Genomic DNA, 23,258 nt, shown 5'->3' on the forward strand with positions numbered 1-23,258 from the left:
GATAACTTTATTCAATTTCTGTATATATTCTGCCACAGGTAGATCTGACATTTATTATAATAGGTTTACGTGAAGATTGGTTTAAGTTCACTTAAAATGTTGAATGTAATGTACACTGTAATGTTGAATGTCTATAATTAATGTTTTCATAGAGACATCATGCGGCGTTTTGCCTCCGATCTTTCGTATATTGCACTTTAATAATTGTTTCATCAATACAGCATCCTCAATAAACCCGTCTCCGGCGTGATGACTCAGATCTTTCGAATATTACGATTTATTATGACCTCTGACCTGTAAAGTTGCCAGAATAATAATCATATACTGTTTGTTAATTGGCCAGAGGGGAACTGGCACCCCGACTGAGCCTGGTTTCTCCCAAGGTTTATTTTTCTCCATTAGGTCACCTGATGGGGTTTTGGTTTCCTTGCCACTGTTGCCTCTGGCTTGGCTTGCTCAGTTGGGGACACTACATTTTCAACTAAATATCCAAATAAATCTAATTATTAAACTAAATTAACCATATTAACTAAATTACTGATGTAATTACTGAACTAAAGCCCACATTGTCACTGTATGATAATTTAAATGAACTGATGACATCACCGTTTTCTCCGGAGCGGCTATACGGCCGAATACAATTATTTTGCATTATTTTCCTGTTTAACACTGTGAAGCTGCTTTGAAACAATCTGCATTGTTAAAAGCACTATATAAATAAAGACTTGACTTGACATCAGTAGCAGTTTTAGAATCAGTGATACCTTCATAAATAAAAAGATGCCATATGATTACAACAAATATTTAAAATATATTGTCTATAAATTGTTTCTATATTAATCTGGAAAGTACCTTGAAATTATTACAAAATGAAAAACTCAGAATTACAGAAAAAATGTGTGTATAATTAGTTTTTTTATTTTTATCGATTGACAGCACTAGTATTAATTAATCCATTGCGAAAACAACAAAACGCAAAACAATACAAAATGGAGTCTTTAAGCAGTGAGGACGATTTTGTCTAAGGTATGGACACACACGCGGCATCGGAAAGGTGCGCGTCAGGCATTGAAACCAGCATACAAAGGCTACAGCATACAATGCAACACCATTATTTTGTGTGTGCTATACTATTTGCACAATTTTAGGAGCACTTTTTGTCATAGAGTGCTTTGTGCTGTGAGACGAAGTGAATCAACATGTCAGATGCCATTCTGGCGTTCGCTTGTACGGGGACTCTGAATGGTCAAAACACCTCTCAAAATGCTTGCTACAGATGCGAAAAATCGAAACCGATAATTTTTTTTAATGACAGATGAAAGTTTCATCTGTAAACGTGTAAACGAAAGGCCGTGTGTAAACGTGATTGACACAACGTGAGGTCATATTTATTTTTTAACGCACAAAAATTTCGGAAAAAAGGACCTTTGCTCTAAAGAAAAGAAATATGTTCATACTATCAATGTTCATTCTATCGATGTAACAAAGGTTATATAATAAATAAACAAATGTAATAACCAACTAGAATTTAGCATTTTCTGAAGAAAATGAGCGTTGTTTTGTCCATACAAAATTTGCTGGTTCAAGTTAAGCCACCTTCAATTCTTCAATGTAAGTCTTTTGTCATTTTTTTCCCCCACCCGTTTGCCAAAAGGGAAAAAAAGAAGTTAAGATAGAGAGACATATTCTTCTGGCAGCGGCCCTGTGACTCTTTATGAGGCAGATATTGGGTTTGTAAAAGCAGTGTTTGAGCTTTTATTTCCTTTCTTGCTTTGGTGTTTTGTGGTTCTGACACAGTGACTGCTGCTTTCAAACAATCACAGTTCAATACCATCCATACTCTCCCGTGCCAAGAGCTGAGCACGCCAACACGTCCTTCACAAATCCTTCAGCAAACTACAAACACACAAAGCAGCTTGTGGGAGAAAAAAGGGTCCAGTGCAGTGTTGCGGTGTAATTAAAACAGACCTGATGCTTGGAAGTCTTTTGAGAACAGGAAATAAAAAATATGAAAGCAAACGACTGTGTTTAACTGCCCTTGAGTAACAGATACTACACACTGCCACATCTGAAAGAGAAAAGACAGATTTTGCTATTGCTGTTGTTGTTGCTCACACTAAAAGCTGCACTGTGGATAAATTGATGAGAATTGAATAGAAAATGACATTACTGAATCAGTGTTCAAAAACGCGTCCTTGCCCGATTCACTACAGCACGCTTACAATAATGATGTCAGGTCGGATTTGGATCAGGTTTACATCAGGCCTGTAAGTAAAGAACATAAGGTTCTGCTATAATGGCGACAGATATGCTACTTATCAGTTCAAACTACATTTTATTTTCATCTTGTAGGACTTCTGCTATCATTGACTCTTGGTGTAACAGGCCAGATCTGATCACATGAAACCATATGCTACCAGTAGGGTTGGGTACCGCTCTCATTTTTACCAGTACTGAAATTCAGTGCCGACTTTAGGGATGTTTACCTCAATAACTGTGCAGAAACTGTAAGTCATTTATAGAAGTGTTATTGACATTATGCCAGAGCTGCCTTGGTCACTGTCTGACATTGTCTGTGATGTTTGTTTACTGTAATAATAATAATAAAAAAAGTGATTATTACTTAAGGCGAGACACTACAGGTGAATAGGTTGTTTTTTTTCAATTAATCAAAGATATGTGAAACTTCTCCAGTTTATTACTGGCATAAACATAAGGAAATTGAAGTGTTGTGTAAATTAATGTTTGAATATGCAAATTAAGCCTTATAAACTTAAATATATTCTCATTTGCATACATTTCCAAAAATTAAATCTGGAAATTGGAAAGGACCAGGTTTAAATTTCTTGGTTCTATTTGTTGACATATTAGATGAGAATTTTACTGAGGGTTTTACAGAGGGGATTCTGGATATCTTATTTTGTGCTATAGTAAATTGGAAAATACTGACAATAACATTTTGCCATATTTTTTGGAGTAAAAGGACCTATAACTCAGGATAGGAATGATATATCAACAAATCCCTCAGCAAAAGCCATCCGAATATAGTTCAGTATAAGACTGGAAAAGTTGGTGCTTGTAGGTGCTACTGAAGTGGATATATCTGACTCTGAGTGTGACAAAAAACTCACTTTGAGAAAACGGCCTTTAAAGTTTCATAAATGTATAATGTCATACATTTCTATGAAACCCCCAACCAACAAACAAAATATATATTCAGTTCATTAATATCAGTTTAATATTTAAAACACATGGGAATTGATAAATGGATAAATGATTAATAGCAATAGCCTTAAGCTGATGAGAACTACCTTAACAAACACACAACAACAGTCGGACAGACGGACTGTCGCTGTTTGTTGTGTGTCCATCTATAACTAATTGAATCAAAATTGCTGACAGGGTTTCAACGTCTAATCTGTTGTTGTTTGCTTTCTTTTTACTAGCTCTAGTGAGTGACAGCTGTTGCCGTCTTTTCTGTGAACATTTATGAGCTGATTTCGGCGTTGTCTGCATTTTCTCTCAGGCGGATAATAAACAAGGAAACGGCAGCTCATATCACGTAATGCGTGAGAACCAATCACGTAGTCGGAAATTCACATCGACCAATCAGATGTGGTTTTCGGCTGTAGATTCCCCGGCAAACTTTCTTGGTTGGTTATTTCTACAAAGGAAATGCCAATATTAGCTGTGTATGAGACTGAGAGCTTTACAATAATACCAGACATGACATGTTTCTGTGAATGGAGGCGGCACGGGAGTTCGCATTAGAATGCTAACTTTTGGTGATTTCCAAGTTGACAAAATATAATGAAATAACCACCTTAATGTGTAATGTTGACATATTTTTTATTTTGACATGAAAGCTTACATGTTAAGGGAGCAAACTGGCCCAAAATCTCAAAATTGACCACTGCATGAAAAAACTATGTTTTCACCTGCCGTGTCTTGCCTTAAACCAAACTTTTATTTTGATGAGTTACCATGAAGAGCTTTGAGTTTCATTGTGTTTATGATATGATGGTAGTTTTTCTTAAATAAAACGGTAAAATGCTGACTCTCAGAGCGGCTCTGGAGTGGAAGTTCATGCATTCATGTCCTCATATGAGACTGTCATGCGCAAAAAAAGGTAAATTAAACCACGCGTCAGCTCCATTTATTCACACAGAGACACGCAGAACATGCAGGATTCATATTTAAATAGTCTTTTTGTGGTTTAATATTCACAGACACTGGTCTATATCACTAGATGCGTTCTCAGGTACCGACATTTGGCACTGATTGAATCATTACTCGTTAGTACCAACATAATTCCCTTAAAAGTACACAACCCAACCCTAACTATCAGTCAAAATATTAGATTTTTTAATGATTTAAAAAAAGTCTCTATAAATGCTCACTAGGCTGCATTTTTGGATATAAAATACAGTAAAACAACAGCAATATTGTTGAATATTATTACAATTTAAAATAGAAAACAGTTATTTCAAAAATGTAATTTATTCCTGATGCAAAGCTAAATTTTCAAGCAGAAATTACTTCAGTGTCACATGATACTTCAGAAAATGTTCTAATATAATAAATGATATGTTTATATAAAGTGATCAAACCTCTTTAAAAGAATCTGATTAAACAGCTTGGTTCATATGTTATGGCCTTTGTGGATCTTCTAAGCTTTGGTTACTTTCAATGCAGGGACAGAAATATCTCAGGTTTCATTCAAACTATCTAATTTGTGTTTGAACAATTAACCAGTTCTATGGGTTTGGGACAACATGAGGGTGAATAAATGAAAGAATTTCAATTTTTGGGGATCTATCCCATTAAGCACTGGAGAACATCTGATATTTCATATTCCTATGGTAGTTTTTTACTGTACATGTAGGATCTTTGGCTGTTATTGGCTCTATTTTTCTTCTGATAGTGTGGGGGTGTGTTTAATTTTTTATTTCTCTTTATTACTAAAGTTATGTTACATCTGTTTACACACATCTTTCTTGCTTTCTCAATAAAAAAAAGACCTTAAAAACATATGTATAGCAATGCTCTAGAGCACCCTGGCAACTGCCACTCACATTTTCTTCAGATAATGTTTCCTTCTGCTTTGTTATTCTTCTTAAAAAAACAAGGACAGTAAATGTGTTGGGCTCAGGCGGGAGGTGAGGGCTATCTGACAGTGTGTGAGGGTGAGAGCTGCACTTTCGAGACTTTTCTCACGCAGGCCACTGGGACGTTATCACATGCTGCTTCCTGTGATACGTGGTTCAAAGGGTTCTGGGAATCTGCCCCATCCCTCATCCACTCATTTATCAGCTACCCTCTTCCTAAACTCCAAACACACACACACACACACACACACACACACACACCAAGGCAAAGCTCAAGGTTATCTTACTCGAATCTCACCAGATATGCTAACTCATCATTCCTGTGGCTGTGAGAGTCTGTGTCAAACCTCAACCATATGACGGCAGATCACTGAAGCAGCTCAGAGGTCATGGCAGGGTCGGAGAAAGAATTAGGGAATAACAGGACACATTAGTTCCAGACACCATGTGCTTGAACTTGAACAGACAGAAAAAACGGAAACGAGTACATCAAATTACAGTTCACCTAAAAATCTACTCCTCATGTTGTTCCTAACCTATATGACTTTTTTTTCCCTCTTTTGCATCTTTAACAACTATGTATTAACTTTTAAATTAATCATTTGATACATTGCACTTATTGTGTGCGGTTTTATTTTGTACTTAACTACATATTAAAAAAAATACATGCATGTAATGACAGCTGTAATGGTAACAACACTATATTTTAGGTTCAATTCTCACTATTAGTTGCTTATTATCATCCACATTACTAGGATATTGGCTGTTTATTAGGATTTATGAAGCACATATTAATGCATGATCATTTTCTACATCCCTTAAAGGGTTAGTTCACCCAAAAATGAAAATTATTCCAGGATTTACTCCCCCTCAAGCCATTCTAGGTATATATGACTTTCTTCTTTCAGATGAATACAATCAGTTACATTAAAAATGTCCTGGCTCTCCCAAGCTTTATAATGGCAGTGATTTGTTGGTTTATTTTTGAAGTCCATAAAAATGCATCTATCATTTATAAAAGCGATCCACACGGCTCCGGGGGTTAATAAAGACCTGAAGCGAAGCCATGCTTTCGTGTAAGAAAAATATCCATATTTAAAACTTTACAAACTGCGATATCTAACTTCCGCTAACGGTTGTCTTCACTTTCACGAGAGACTGGCGTTCCAGCAGATGGATGCACTTTTATGGACTTCAAAACAGAAACAACCATTCACTGCCATTATAAAGCTTGGGAGAGCCAGGATATTTTTTAAGATAACCCGATTGTGTTCGTCTGAAAGAAGAAAGTCATATACACCTAGGATGACTTGAGGGTGAGTAAATCATGGGCTAATTTTCATTTTTGGCCGAACTATCCCTTTAATCCTACCCAATACCTAAACTTAAACGCCACAAACACTACCTTCCTAACTATTAATAAGCAGAAAATTAGGAGTTTATTGAGGCAAAAGTCGTAGTTAATAGTGAATATGTGTTCCCCATACTAAAGTGTTACCGCAGTAATTAATCTATATACCATTCCCTTACCCCTTAACCCACCCTTAAACCTACCCATACTACTAAACCTGTCCTAACCTTACCTGTTTCGACCTCAATAGCAGCACATGTGGTTTTTAATACAACAGCGACACAATTACAGTACATAGTAGTTAAAGACACCTAATATAGAGTGTGACCAAAAATGTATCAAAGTTCAATGTACTCATTGTGTTGATGTTGTATTGCAAAACCTGCAGTGGGAAACAGGTAAGGTTAGGACAGGTGTTGTGGTATGGGTAGATTTAAGGGTGGGTTAAGGGGTCAGGGAAGGTCAACAGTGTAATTATAGATGTCATTACAGAAATTAATTAGAGACATAATTACATGCATGCATTTTAAATCTAAGTACAATGTATGCACACAATAAACAATTCATATACAGTCAAACCAAAATCTATTCAGGTAGCTTCAACATTTTCTCACATGATCACAGTTTATTCGCTATAGTTTATAAAATGGTAATAAAATATGACAAGAACTCAGATTTAAGCTGTGTCAGAACAAATTAATCTAGTTAATGCCAGATAACTTTGATAGAAAGGGATGTAATGGATTACATCAACCAATCAGCTGTTAAATTTAAGAACACAATTAGATTATACCAATTTAGCTCCACCAATGACCAAGCAATGCTTCATTAAGGTTAAAGATGCTTAATATAAAGTGGGACCCATTTTTTTTGACGCAAGTACATATTAGTAAACACCTTTTTTTGTGTTCCAAAGAAGAAAAAAGATGGACTGGCGATTTGTTTTTCATTTCGATTATACAAGTAACAGAACACCTCTCCTCAAAAAGTGAAGCACAAATGGAGTGAGACAAGTTTCAAGCATAATACAAAGTATGAGCAATAGCCTCAGCAAATACCACTAACCATGGGCGACATCTGACTCTTGAGTTAAGGGGTGGGTGGATGGGGGCAATATTTTTTGGTTGTACCTACATCAGCAAATGATTCGCAGAAATTTTAAGCAAACTAGTTTAAGTTTGCTTGTTTAATAATTGACTTCATTTTGTTATCATGGGAAATAACACGCTCAAAATGTGAATCATTATTTTGCGAGCAACTGCTGATAAAGAAAAATACCACGTCGCAGTATTGAAAATATCTGCATCTTACACCATGAGGGTGAGCCCATGGATATCATGTCGCAATGTGCAAACTTTGCACGAGAGTTATGCCGGTGATCAGTGTGGGGGTAACGCATTACAAGTAACTCGAGTAATGTAATCAGATTACTTTTTCAAGTAACTAGCAATGTAACGCATTACTTTTAAAATTTAAAACAAAATATCTGAGTTACTTTTTCAAATAAATAACACAAGTTACTTTTTTTTCCCAATACAAATATTACTTTTTGAGTAAACTGTGGCTGCAGTTGTATCTGCCTGTTATATCCTGTGTTTTATAATACACAAATGGGTAGGTTTACGTGTTCAAACGTGTCTGAATAACGGAAAAAAATAAAATACAATAAATGTAAATAAAATTAAGTTGGCTGATTAAATTGAGAATCACACTCTATGTCATAATGGCAAAATCATAACCCAATGTATAGTTTCATAATGACGATAACCATGCCCAACGTGTCTGTATATGACGGCAAAGGTTTCTCACTGAAATCAATGGAGTACCCTGCACGTTAAAAAGTGACGCCGAAGGGAACTGACCATGCATCAATATGTGACGAGTTGGGAGTGAGAATGTGTTGGTGAAGAAGTCTCAAACGTCAGTCAATTATTCACTTCAGAAACTGAAAGTAAAAAATAAACGAGCTTATGGCATCTGACGCTGCATTCAGGGCGCATTTTCTGTTAGAGACGATGATTAATCAAATTTATTTTCTTAATATTTCACTTGTGGCTTGCTTTTCACAATACAGCGATGTAAGCAATCCAGCAGGTGAGATTTGCTAAGTATATATCCCGCAGTATGTATGCGTATAAAGTTGGACATACTTAAATATCTAACTTAGAGTGGAGGGATTAAAATAGTTTACATTTTGCTACAATATAAACAATCAAGCAGTTGAGAAACACTCGCTGTCACATCCTGTCTCTCTCCTCTCAGTTCTAATAAAGCTGCTGTTGTGTGAGTAAGAGAGGTAACGCATGTCAGGACGCATTCTCTCATCGGACGTGTTTTAACGTGTCACTGCTGTCTTACACTTGAAGTGTGTGTGTGTGTTTAAGATAGCCTTGAGAATACACACATCATCCCCCAACCTCAAATGAACACATGGTTAAAAGAGCACACATGAAAGAATCAATTACAGACAGGACTCGCAGTGGAGGGCTGCACCTGTGGAATGGAAAGTATCATGTGTATCAGAGTTTTACATATTCTGAGGAAAGTGTGAGTGGTGTTTGCCTGTATGGTTGCCAGTGCGTATCAAGACAGTTGCTAGGGTGTTCTGAGGGGGTTACTTTGGGGTTGCCAGTGCGCTTATATGTGGTTGCTAATGTGTTCTGGGCAGTTGTCCAATCCCTGTGTCATTATGAACACGTGTATGACTAGGCTCCTTCTTAAATGTATGTGTGTGGGATTTTTTCACCTGTCTCATCATCCTCAAAATAAAAATCATTGGTTCTCGAGCCTCAAGCAACTTGTTTGAGCTTCAGTTCACCATATTTGGTGTGCTCTACGTGAATAAAGGCCTAAATTAAATCTGCTCATTACATAAAGCGAACAAACCACTCCATTCATATGGATTACTTTGATGTTTTTTGAACTTTTTGAAGCTTGAACGTTTAAAGGGCAAAAATCTTTCTATTCTGATCTTTTCATTTGTGTTTTGAAGATGAACAAAAAAAGTAATTGATGACAATTTTATTTTTGGGTGAATTAACCCTTTTAACTAAATGACGTAATGCTGATGCTTGACTTAAAGGGTTAGTTCACGAAAAAATGACATTTATGTCATTAATTACCCTCGTCATTCCAAACCCTTAAGACAAATTAAGATTTTTGATGAATTCTGAGAGCTCTCTGACCCCTTCATAGACAGCAACACAACGACCACTTTCAGGGCCCAAAAAGGCAGTAAAGATAGTGTTAAAATCGTCTATGTGACTCCAGGGGTTCAACCCGAGGGCTCTATCATATACCCGGCAAAATGCAACGGCAGGTGCGACACAAGTGTTGTATGCTAGTTTCAGCCCAACAGTTATCATTTTCACGTCCAGCTCCACGTTGTTTAAATATCAAATGCACTGGCATCTGTTCACACGTGGGCATATGGTCTGAAAACCAGGTGTGTTCAGGAGCATTGTTGGAGCATTTCTATTTTGAGGAACTGAAAACGACTGCGCCATTGACCAACACAATCTGCTCTAAAGTCAGTAGTGCAGTATTTTTTGTGTTATTTAAAGGGTGTGTTATATTTATATTTATGCATTGTGCCCTTATTACAGTGCCCTTATTACAGGGACAATCCCCCTGGAGCAACATGGAGTAAAGTGCCTTGCTCAAGGACACACTGGTGGTGACCGCTGGGATCGAACCAGCAACCTTCTGCATATCAGTTCCATGGTTCAACCCACCGGACCACCATCTCACATGTTAGTAATATGAGCCTATAGGGGGTGCACAATGCGCATACACTCTGATTATTACACACACAGGGACGCGCAGCAGCACACACACATTTTTAAATATTAAAAATAAAAGGATTCCATTCTGGAGAAGCGTTCAGTCTTTTCGCTTGCAAACTCTGCCATGTAAATAGTGAATCCGCCATGGTGCGAGCACAATTGGCTTTTAAAGGGAAAGGGAGATGAGACTCTGATTGGTTTATATAGGCTCATATTACTAACACGCACTTTAAATAACAATAAAAATACTGCACTATTGTCTTTAGAGCAGGTTTGTGTTGGTCAATGATGCAGTCGTTTTCAGTTCCTCAAAATAGCAACACACCAACAATGCTCCTGAACACACCTGGTTTTCAGACCAGACGCCCATGGGTGAACAGACGCCAGTGCATTTGCTATTTAAACAACGTGGAGCTGGACGTGATAACGATAACTGCGTCGGGCTGAAACTAGCAAAAAACACTTGCGTTGTATCTGGCATCAGGTGTATAATAGGGGCCATTGTGTTTTAAAACCAATAACAACCGTTTTGCATAGAATAGGCCATTTGCATGGTAATGCATTTAAAAGTTTGATTCTCAGGAAATTTTTCCCCTGATGATCAACAATTGTGGTATATTGTGTTGGGCTCTGCTGTAATAAGAGCAGCGCAAGTCTTTTGAATTAATGCCCTAATTCTGAAAATAATGAATCAATAAAAGAACACTGCCATTGTGGATCAGATGAGCATGCCAACAAAGCACAAACAAGCAGTGATCCTGTAGGTTATAAATAGAAAAGTCAGCATCAGAATGACACATGCCACATGCGGCCCGGATGAGATGTGTCGCATGCTGCGTGAGTGATGTCAGAGCAAGAGTGCAGCATGGCAGGGCTCCCGTGGCGATGGAGGCATTGATCAAAGTGCTGCGGTTTGACACTGGAGGTGGGGAACTATTGTTGATGTCACAGCCAGGCATGGCAGCAGAAGTCGAGCGCAAAGCCAGGCTTAAACAGCAGCTGTGCATGATGGGGCTGCTGTGTTTAAGCAGGGGGTTGAAGCCGGACCAGCACCCGCGCCCTTCTGTGTCATCTGTGTGCAGGAACACAACTGCACCAAGGTGAGTCACAATGTGGCGGAGTGGCTTTGATCACAGATTCGTATCTAGAAGGACGGCCACAGTCATATCTGCAAACGAGTGTTTGGGGCACATGCTACTGCCAATCAGAGAGAGAGGAAGGAAAACAGGAAACAGCAGGAGATCAAATACACGCACTTGCTCTGACAGCAGCCTACCTAGGCAACATTTTAATGCATCATAGACATGTTCTGAATGTGAAACGCTGTCCAAATATTAGGTAGAACAATTAACTACGGTCACATCTTGATACACCAATTCCAGAATTATATCGAATTTATGAACTGCACAAATAAAATAAATACCATACAAAACAAATCCATACAATCGTGAAATAATTCATGTATGATTATTTTACTTCAGTAAAGGGGGGGGGGGGGTGTCTAATGCTATTTCATGCATTCTGACTTATTTACACTGTTAAAGAGTTGATTCTCATGCTAAACATGGCCAAAGTTTAAAAAAAACAAGTTGGATGTATGAGGAATTCCTTATATGGGCACTTCACCTGGATGAGCGCATACACACACATACACAACAACCAGAGCGAGAGCACGCCCATCAACAAGTTCCGTTCGGGTTACGGGAGCTGTCTGTGGCGCTGTCATTTTGTTTTTAGACCACAAAATCAACAATGTCACTAAATAAGTGTGTTTCTGATTGTGAGGGAAGAATAACCTTGTTCAGCTTCCCAAATAACCCAGTGTTAAGGAGACAGTGGATGCAGTTTGTGTTTTTCGGATTTCTGCAAGTGTGTGTTTGTCCCCGGTCATGAGTGGAAACTGCAGGCGGTTAATGAAACTGCATCAAATGTGTGTGTTTAGTTGGCAATCGGTGCATAAGTGCATATAATGTGAACAACATGAATGTATAGTGAATCGAAAGTTATCCAGGGATAATGTCATGATGTATTGTGTGTGTGTGTGTAAACAGGCTGCGCCACACATTTGACAAGGACAATCAGCAAAACAGGGGAACTGCAAGTTTACAATACTTTTTTCAGTATGAACACATGCACTGAAATTGGTTTATGCATTAATATATAAAAAATATATTATTTAAAGGTCTACTGATATTATATTTTGCTGATATGATAATAACATGTTTAAAGAAATGCATAAAAAGATTTGTGCCGATGCTATTAAACTTTTTTATATTGAAAAAGTGTTAATGTGACAGAGAAAAGCCACAAGAGTTTATGTTAAATTAAAGGGATAGTTCACCCAAAAATTTAAATTACCCCAGGATTTACTCACCCTCAAGTCATCCTAGGTGTATATGACTTTCTTCTTTCAGACGAACACAATCGGAGTTATATTAATAAATGTCCTGGCTCTTCCAAGCTTTATAATTGCAGCCCGAAATTTCTTCGTAAATTGAATACGGAACGCCGGTCCACCGGACGCTAAAGTTTTAAATATGGATATTTTTCTTACACAAACCTATAAATTCACTTCAGAAGGCCTTTTATTAACCTCCCATGTGGAGCACTTTTATAATGGATGGATGCACTTTTATGAACTTCAAAACAGAAACTCCCATTCACTGCCATTATAAAGCTTGGATTAGCCAGGACATTTATTAATATCTAATTTAATAAATAATAAATAATCTGATAAAATTGGTCTGAAAGAAGAATGTCATATACACCTAGGATGGCTTGAAGGTGAGTAAACCATGGAGTAATTTTCATTTTTGGGTGAACTATACCTTTAAATGTTATTTATTTACACTAGTTATTAGACCAATAATGATCAGAAATTAAGCAGAATGTGGGACTTTTAATTATAAACAAGCCTAAAATCTCTCTTAAGGATTATGGGTAGTGTAGTACTTCAGTGTGGATTTGGCATTTAAACATGATTATTTCTTTTTTAAAGTTACATTTATACTGCCTTGTGTCTTCTAGAGAAGCACATGCCGTCAACAACAAGTCTTTTATGCTTCATATATGACCCTGGACCACAAAAGCAGTCATAAGGGTAATTTTTTTTTAAATTGAGACATATACATCATCTGAAAGCTGAATAAATGAGCTTTTCATTGATGTATGGTTTGTTAGGATAGGAGCCGAGATACAACTATTTGAAAATCTGGAATCTGAGGGTGCAAAAAATCTCCTTTAAAGTTGTCCAAATGAAGTCCTTAGCAATGCATATTACTAGTAGTAACAATAAATATTTTATATATTTATGGTAGGAAATGTAAAAAATATCTTCATGGAACATGACCTTAATATCCTAATGATTTTTGGCATAAAATAAAAATGGATCATTTTGACCCATACAATGTATTTTTGGCTATTGACACAAATTTACCCGTGAGACGCATGACTGGTTTTGTGCTCCAGGGTCACATATGTTTTCAGACATTTCAGGAAGTTTCTATGAGCAGGGCAAATATAAAGGAAAGGATGAAAAAGTCATAGAGTGGTAACACATATACTCTACCAGACGACACTATTTTGGTCCTTATACAGACATGTGCAAGACAGTCGATTAAAGACAGAAAGAACGTTTCCACAGACAGACCTTCTAAAGCTTTCGGGTGGAGAAAGTGGGACTTTAGGAGACTTGACAAACAAACAAGCGTTTAATCTTAAGCAATATGAGCAACAGAGACATCTGATAGCAGACAACGCAATCTGAACAACTGTTTTGGGATTATTGCATTCAAACGCGCTGCACTTTGATGTTTCTTTCTGCTCTTTTTTGTCTCAAGCCCTTCAGCTTTCATAATCCGCCTTTGAAGTGAGCTACTTGGCAACAATGTCAGTGTGTGACACGCTTATTCTTACCGTCCAAACACACACAGGCTGTGCAAAACATTCTTTCCTGTCCACTCTCTCTCTCTCTGTTTTATCAGTAATGCTATACATGTGTCTGGACTTATATCAGCTAGTCAGTCATTAATTAGACCCTCATTAACAGCAGTTAACACTCTGGGCTCAGAACACTGAAGGTTTTGCGTGGTCAAACACACATAGAAACAATCTGGTAAAGCCATTCAGACTCCCTTACGCTCCTAAAATCTGAACTGTGTGTCAGGCTAAAACTCAAACTCAGTGCAATTGAAACACACTTATAATGAGAGAGCAGGAGCACGGGTTCAACTTCTCGGGGTGTCTTTACCAATATCAAAAGTGACTGAGTTTGCTGGCTTGACATAGTCATAACAGGAATATTGAATATAACCCAGACAAAGCAAGTGGCTCAGATGCACTTTTCTCATATTACATGATCCACAAAAAGTCTTGCAGATATACACTATTTTGACAAAAGTTTTCGGACACCTGCCTTCACATGCACATGAACTTTAATGACATCCCATTCTTAATCCGAAGGGTTTAATATGGAGTTGGCCCACCCTTTGCAGCTATAACAGCTTCAACTCTTCTGGGAAGGCTTCCCACAAGCTTTAGGAGTGTGTTTATGGGAACTTTTGACCATTCTTCTAGAAGTTTATTTGTGAGGTCAGGCACTGATGTTGGACGAGAAGGCCTGGCTCTCAGTTTCCGCTCTAATTCATCCCAAAAGTGTTCTGTCGGGTTGAGGTCAGGACTCTGTGCAGGCCAGTCAAGTTCATCCCCATCAAACTCAGTCATCAATGTCTTTATGGACCTTGCTTTGTGCACTGGTGTGCAGTCATGTTGGAACAGGAAGGGGCCATCCCCAAACTGTTCCCACAAAGTTGGGGGTATGAATTTGTCCGAAATGTCTTAGTATGCTGAAGCATTGAGAGTTCCTTTCACTGGAACTAAGGGGCCAAGCCCAACCCCTGAAAAAAAAACCCCACACCATAATCCCCCCCTCCACCAAACTTTACACTTGTCAATGGGATTGCCAGACAGAGAAGCGTGATTGGTCACTCCAGAGAAAACGTCTCCACTGCTCTAGAGACCAGTGGCGGTGTGCTTTACACCACTGCATCCTACGCTTTGCATTGCGCTTGGTGATGTAATGCTTGGATGAGCTGCTCGGCCACTGAAACCCATTCCATGAAGCTCTCTACACACTGTTCTTGAGCTGATCTGAAGGCCACACAAAGTTTGGAGGTCTGTAGCTATTGACTCTGCAGAAAGTTGGCGACTTCTGTGCACTGTGACCCTCAGCATGCGCTGACCCTGCTCTGTGATTTTACATGCCTACCACTTCATGGCTGAGTTGCTGATGTTCCCAATTGCTTCCACTTTGTTATAATACCACTATCAGTTGAGCGTGGAATATTTAGTAGTGAGGAAATTTTATGAATGGACTTATTGCACAGGTGGCAACCTATCACAGTACCACGCTTGAATTCACTGAGCTCCTGAGAGCGACCCATTCTTTCATAAATGTTTGTAGAAGTGTCTGCATGCCTAGTGCTTGATGTTATACACCTGTGACCATGGAAGTGAATACTTTTGGCAATATAGTGTATATTAGCAAGGGATGAATCAAAATGTATAATCGATACCATGAAGTCACTGATGATGTGATGAAATAGAAGGAGCCACAGATCTCTTCTTCAGTTTGGTGTAACAGATTACTGAGATCTATGATTAGATGTGGACACTGCACACAAAAGTGGCGGATGAACGAGTTTGCAGGGGCAGGTTTAAGTGAACGAAATGATTGGAGAAGTCCTGCTTACGTCACCACGACTTTAAATTGTAACTGGTAATCCTTTAAAAAACAAGTGTTATGAGATACAGAGCAGAGAAAACAATGTTTCTAAAGTACTGAGAGTGTTTTCACATACTGACATTGATTGTACATCCATGTCACACACTGTATTCATAACGACCAGCAGACTGTGGGAAACACATGATGTATGCAGGTCTGGAAAGATTTCTTTTATGAGCTCATATGAAGCTTTCAGCAGCTGGTATCGTTTCCACACTTGCACATCATTTCAGTGTCCATCCTGTCAGACCCTTCTGATTTAACTCATTCATATTGATAAAACTCTGGGCTTTTGATCATAAACTAAAAAGTATGGTTTAGAAATTAAGTATGAAACTAAATCCAGTGTTAGCAGAGGGACAGAGATACATCAGGAGATCAACGCTATTCACAGTGCAACAGTCTGTAAACTCAGCGGCCATCTTGCACTCAAAGTACAGCTCCTGTCTAATTGAATTACTGAAATGTCAAAAACTACTTCAAAAACCTCACATTTCAATAACATTTTATAAATCAGCAATAAAAATCTGACATGAACTGTGTCATAAACTTTGTTTCGTACTCTCAACCGAAACCAGGCATTGCAGATTGGCGTCTGTCTGTTTTTATTTTTGTTTTCCCTGAAACGAGTTTTAGCACTTCCTGGAGTCAATGGGTTGCTTGAAATAAGGTCTGTGCTGAACACAAGCTCAAGATGTTTTCACATTTTATTCTACAATATAAAATACATCATTAATATCCCCTAGTGATTTTTTAAAAAGCGTTTACTTGTCTTGACTGCAGTGCCCTATTTGAAAGGTGGGACTTACTTTACAAGAGCCTTCCAATTTCTCCCATTCATAACAATATTAGCAGTCTCTTGTCTGTGAGATTACCTTTTGAGGGCTACTGCACTTACGTCTAAAGAAAAAACAGGTATTTTGAAGAAAATACCAATTTACTAATCTATTAGAGCTGCACAATTCTGTTTAAATTGAGAATCCCAATAATTTTTTTGTTTCGAACTGAGATCACGATTCTCCCACGATTCTGAACTAAATAACAAAAAAAACATGCAATTTACTAGAGGTTCTGAAAAAATGTTAATTGCTGCATTGTTTAATTCATTTGAATGATTTTATTTTTTAAAAACGGGTGAATGAATGATTCAATGACAAATACATTTTTAACTGTAACTTGTCGCCACCTACTGGTGTAACAATGTAATCGGTTCATTTGTTATTTGAAGTGGCAAGTTCCATTATATTGCCAAAAGTTTTGGGACGCCTGCCTTTACATGCACATGAACTTTAATGACATCCCATTCTTAATCCGTAGGGTTTAATATGGAGTTGACCCACCCTTTGCAGCTATAACAGCTTCAACTCTTCTGGGAAGGCTTTCCACAAGGTTTAGGAGTGTGTTTATGGGGATTTTTGACCATTCTTCGAAAAGTGCATTTGTGAGGTCAGGCGCTGATGTTGGACGAGAAGGCCTGGCTCTCAGTCTCCGCTCTAATTCATCCCAAAGGTGTTCTGTCGGGTTGAGGTCAGGACTCTGTGCAGGCCAGTCAAGTTCCTCCACACCAAACTCAGTCACCCATGACTTAATGGACCTTGCTTTGTGCACTGGTGCGCAGTCATGTTGGAACAGGAAGGGGCCATCCCCAAACTGTTCCCACAAAGTTGGGAGCATGAAATTGTCCAAAATGTCTTGGTATGATGAAGCATTAAGAGTTCCTTTCACTGAAACTAAGGGGCCAAGCTCAACCCCTGAAAAACCCACACCATAATCCCCCCTCCACCGAACTGAACAGAAACACTCTCTCTCTCTGTTGCACGTGCGATCGGTTCTCCTTGTGTCTAAATAATCAAATACACGAACGCACAGATGTCAAAATGTCCATCGTGTGGAGTATCTTGCATGAACACAGACGGTTATGGCTTAAATGTACGTAAAAAGGTGCTCTATAATCTATTAAAACGTTTTTTTTTTTGTTTTTTTTTAAATGCTTTATTAGAATACGCAATGAAAAAAATCATATTACTGTTATATATTTTGTCACATACTATTGTTTTAAAAATGCACTATGTATTCAAATCTGCACACTTCTTGACTTCTTTACCATCCAAATATCTAAAAAAATCTTAAATCAAGATGATTTTACTATTTTTTCTTGACTTCTGGGGAAAAAATCTAAATGAAGTGAGTTTTTGCTTAAAAAAAGCTATATTATCAGCCAGTGGGGTAAGAAAAATTATCTTATTTCTGTTTGGGACAGAAACAAGATTTCAATCAGAAACAATATAATATTTTTTACCCCATTGGCAGATATTTTAGCTTGTTTTAAGCAAAAACTCACTTCATTTTGATTTGATTTTGCAGAAAACAAGAAAAAAATATATTTGTACAATGTCTTCTTCCTTATCTAGTAAAAGCATCTTGATTTAAGAATTTTTTGATATTTAGACTGGAAACAAGACAAAAATACTAAACAAGAAAAGCAATTTTTTGCAGTGTATTTCAGCTTGTGCTTATAATGTTTATGGCAATGTTTATGTTTGGGAGAGTACAGGAAAGGCTGACCCTGAACACAGAGAGCATTACAGTTCAAAGCAGGAGTCACCCTCGTAAAAACACCACACTCCAATCGGCCACGATCCCAAAACCCTCTTTGAAAGCTCCACAAAGGACAGCAGAGTCATGTCTACTCAATAAAAGCCCAGGCCAGACTCCGGCACCTCTGTCATGCAAAAAGGCATGTTGGAGGCCTTTTGTGCGCAGTTGTTTCAGTTGTTACACACATAAAGAGCTGAAAACACTCAGTCAGCCATGATGGATTGGTCAAAACAACGACAAAAACAAATCATTTGGATGAATCTAAAGAAGCCTCTTTGTTAAGGGTGTCACACTTTAAGCTCATTTTCATCTGCATCTTATATCAAAGTATGTTTGTTGCTGGGCCATATTGTACACATCTGTTGCATCTGAAGTCCTCTTATAATGCTAGTCAGGTTTTCTTCACCAAAATTTTTTTTTTCATGAGCATTTTCTAGCCTCTCCCTGACCCTTGGAATTAAACAGGCTGTTTTGTTACTGTACCTTTAAGACTTCCATATGTACATGTATTTGGCTAACCTCTTTGCATATGAAATGAGTTACAACACCCTAACCTGAATACTCAAATGGTATTGATATAAGTGTCCAGATCAGCGAAAAGGGTGATTTCTGAAAATTCTGATAATAGAATAGAATGTTTAGGCAGCAATGTTGTTTTGAAACAACACCAATGTTATGGAAATGTCCTAAACTGTAAAATGACCAACAAAACCATGATTTAAACATCTTTACAGTTCAAATATTTTTTGCCAAAACAAAGAGTTTTATAAAACGATAAACCATGCATATTATATATAATTGGTGTGTACAAAATGGCAGATGGGCTGAATGAAAAAGCTAATTCAGGCCTTGTCCACACTAATAAATTTTTGTTTGAAAACGCATAATTTCCTCTCCGCTTTGGCCTTCCGTCCACACTGAGACAGTGTTTTTGTCTGCAAAAAATGTGCTTTTTGAAAAACTCCACTCCAAAGTCGATACATTTTAAAATGCTGTTTTCGTGTTGTAGTGCGGACTGTGAAAACTGAGGTATTTGACAACGATGACGCATGTTTATTAGTGACGCATATTGAACTGATAGATATTCATGTTTATACTGGTATTGTTCCTGTTATGCGCTATTCACGGTCACACTGTTGCTAAAGATACACTATAGATACACTAAGTATTGGGACACCCCTCCAAATCAGTGAATTCAGGTTTTGGGATGCATGCCTTTACATGCACATGAAATTTAATGACATCCCATTCTTAAGGCCTGTACACACCGGGACGAATATCGCGTGCGCTATTTATCGTTTATCGTGACGTTTTTCGGCGCGTCTTAAGTGTTCACACCCAAGCGATTTCCACTGGCGATGCGCCGAGTGAACGTGCACATTCAGTAGATGCGCTCCCGGTGGCGGTACACAAGTTGGTGCTGCGGCACTTTACGCTTCTGACACTCGCTTGTCACACAGAAAAAGAAGAGAGACAGTATTTACGTGCTTGCCAACACCACAGATATATTATGTCTATGGCCAAAACCATTCACACACACTTTTTGCTAACTGGCAGGCAGCATTAGCTGCTCATCTTCTTTGTCTACTTACTACTTCTTCATCGTATCAATGTGTGCTCGGCAAGACCGTTTTGTGCTTGAGCGCCACCAAGTCGTGTTTTACTGTCACTTCAGCAGCTCCAGGCACGTGAACAACAGCGCTGATCTCATTGGTCAGCCAGTTTTTAACGCGCCACGTCAAAATAAAAAACGAACCCGAGGCGTTTTTTTAAAAAATGACGCTTTTACGCCTGGCGTTTTGCGCGTCGGTGTGAACACTCACATTGGCGCTCATTGTTTAGTCACGAGGCGTTAAACGCGAACGGAAATCGTCCCGGTGTGAACAGGCCTTTAATCCGTAGGGTTTAATATGGAGTTGTTCCACCCTTTGCTTCAGCTTCAACTCTTCTTGGAAGGTTTCCCACAAGCTTTAGGAGTGTGTTTATGGGAATTTTTGACCATTCTTCTAGAAGCGCATTTGTGAGGTCAGGCACTGATGTTGGACGAGAAGGCCTGGCTCTCAGTCTCCGCTCTAATTCATCCCAAAGGTGAACAATCGGGAGGAGGTTTACACCACTGCATCCCATGCTTTGCATTGCACTTGGTGATGTAAGGCTTGGATGATCTGCTCGGCCATTGAAACCCATTACATGAAGCTCTCTACACACTGTTCTTCAGCTAATCTGAAGGCCACACAAAGTTTGGAGGTCTGTAGCTCTTCACTCTGCAGAAAGTTGGTGACTTCTGTGCACTGTGACCCTCAGCATGCGCTGACCCTGCTCTGTGATTTTACCTGGCCTACTACTTCGTGGTTGAGTTGCTGTTGTTCCCAATTCGTTCCACTTTGTTATAATACCACTAACAGTTGAGCGTGGAATATTTAGTAGTGAGGAAATTTCATGAATGGACTTATCACAGTACCACGCTTGAATTCACTGAGCTCCTGAGAGCGACCCATTCAACAAATTTTTGTAGAAGCGTCTGCATGCCTAGTGTTTGATTTAATACACCTGTGGCCATGGAAGTTATTGAACACATGAATCCAATGATTTGGAGGGGTGTCCAAATACTTTTGGCATCATAGTGAATGTTACTTTGTACACTCTTTACATCACAGTCCTGCAAAGATGACAGAAAATGTACTCGCATTTGCTGTCCTGTGGCAAAACATGAGAGCAGTTGCGTTTTAGACCAAACATATAACTGTGAGTGTCTGTGACCTGGACGCATCAGTGAATGCTGAGATGTTTCGCTAAATGAAATGATTCTGCCAGAAGAATTGCGTGATATCTTTATTATGTCTTGTTTCGTCTGTATCTCAGTGAGCTTTTATGAGGGTTTACGCAAGTGTAGTAAGGTGAGTTTAGCGTTTTTTGATGTTTTAGTATGGATGGGAAACTTTTTGGAAGACGCTTGAAAATGCTAGTGTGGACGGAGACCGTTTTGAAGTGAAAATGGCGTTTTCAAATGTATCCGGATTAATGTAGATGTAGCCTCAGGTTATACTTTATTTTGATAGTCCACTTCAGACATTCTACTAACTCTCATTAGAGTATAGGTAGACTGTTAGGTTAGGGTTCGGGTTAGTAGAATAAGTTGACATGTAGTAGTAGTAAAGTTACTTCTAGTCAGTAGAATATCTGTTTGGAGCATCAAACTAAAGTGTCAGAAGATATTAAGCAGACAGTCTACTAATACTAGTTGACGTAGTTGCAAAATTACTTAAAGTCAGTAGAATATGGACCATTGAAATAAAGTCACTCTCGGACAGTAGGTGGCGCTTATGAAAATGCATAAATACAGCATTTACAGCGGAGTTAACAAATCACATGAATGGCTATTTCAATGTCAGAACGACAAATTCCGCAGACATGTTATATCTTATTATTGTTACATAATAATAAAGAACATAATAACATAATAATAAAGATTAAGGGCCCTATCATACACCGGGCAAAATGCGACGCCAGGCGTGATGCAAGTATTGTTTCTAGTTTCAGCCTGACGCAGTTATCATTTTCACGTCCAGCTCCACGTTGTTTAAATATCAAATGCACTGGCGTCTGTTCACCCATGGGCGCCTGGTCTGAAAACCAGGTGTGTTCAGGAGCATTGTTGGAGCGTTGCTATTTTGAGGAACTGAAAACGACTGTGCCATTGACCAACACAAACCTGCTCTAAAGACAATAGTGCAGAATTTTTTGTGTTATTTAAAGGGTGTGTTAATAATATAAGCCAATAGGCGGTGCACAACACGTGTACACTCTGCTTATTACACACACAGGGATTTTTAAATATTAAAAATAAAAGGATTCCTCTCTGGAGAAGCGTTCAGTCTTTCCTAATAGTGAATTCGCCATGGTGCAAGCGCAACTGGCTTTTTAAAGGGAATGGGAGATGACACTCTGATTGGTTTATTGCACGTTATGTCCAAAACACACCAATGACTCATTAAAAGACGAGGCTCAACCCTTTTGGACCATGCACCTGGCGCACCGACCATTTTTTCTGTCGTTAAACTAGCAAAAGTGGATCTGGACCTGCACCTGCGCTCAGATCATTAAAATAGGGCCCTTACTTTATGTGTCTGAAAGTTAGAGTATAATACTGTTTCACATGATATGGGCTTTTTAACATCAATATACTTTTATTATCACGTAGCTGCCTGTAAACAGTCAGTTTGTGCGTTTCCTGACCTTGTTGGTTTGGTCAGCATCTCTGTTGAGTTGTCTCCTCTCCTGGTCCCAGCGGCTCTGAGCTTCTTGTATTTGTCTCTCTAGACCCTGCTGCGTCTGCCGGCTGTCTTCTTTGACATTGCTCAATGACGTCTGCAGCTCAGCGATCACCTGTGTAGACACATCCAAACACATACACGTTCATCTTCTAACAGATATGTCAGGGAGACTATAGCAACAGCGATCAGTAAAGCTCCTCTGGGTCTACGCTAATTACTCAGATAATGGATTCTGCTTAATTGAATGCTTGACCAGCTGAAGTCAAAGTCTCCAGCAATGTCTTTTTTTCACTGGAAGCCAAGATCTCAATTCAGCTGCTGGTGTTACATAATCAATCGCCTCTAATATACGCTCTGGAT

The 23,258-nt window shown here is 38.5% G+C and overlaps 1 protein-coding gene across 2 annotated transcripts in view; it reads right to left on the reverse strand.

Moving 5' to 3' along the window:
- The window catches only part of cep112 (centrosomal protein 112), a gene marked incomplete at its 3' end in the record, with an annotated part of 236,226 nt that overhangs the window by 23,210 nt on the left and 189,758 nt on the right, over positions 1-23,258 (reverse strand). For both annotated transcript variants that reach the window (XM_079815822.1, XM_079815823.1), the window contains exon 23: positions 22,861-23,010. In XM_079815822.1, coding sequence (XP_079671948.1) covers positions 22,861-23,010 — 150 coding nt within the window. The remainder of the gene's footprint in view (positions 1-22,860; positions 23,011-23,258) is intronic.

The sequence above is a fragment of the Gobio gobio genome, assembly GCF_949357685.1.
Source record: "Gobio gobio genome assembly, chromosome: 1".
In the NCBI taxonomy this organism is placed as follows: Eukaryota; Metazoa; Chordata; class Actinopteri; order Cypriniformes; family Gobionidae; genus Gobio; species Gobio gobio.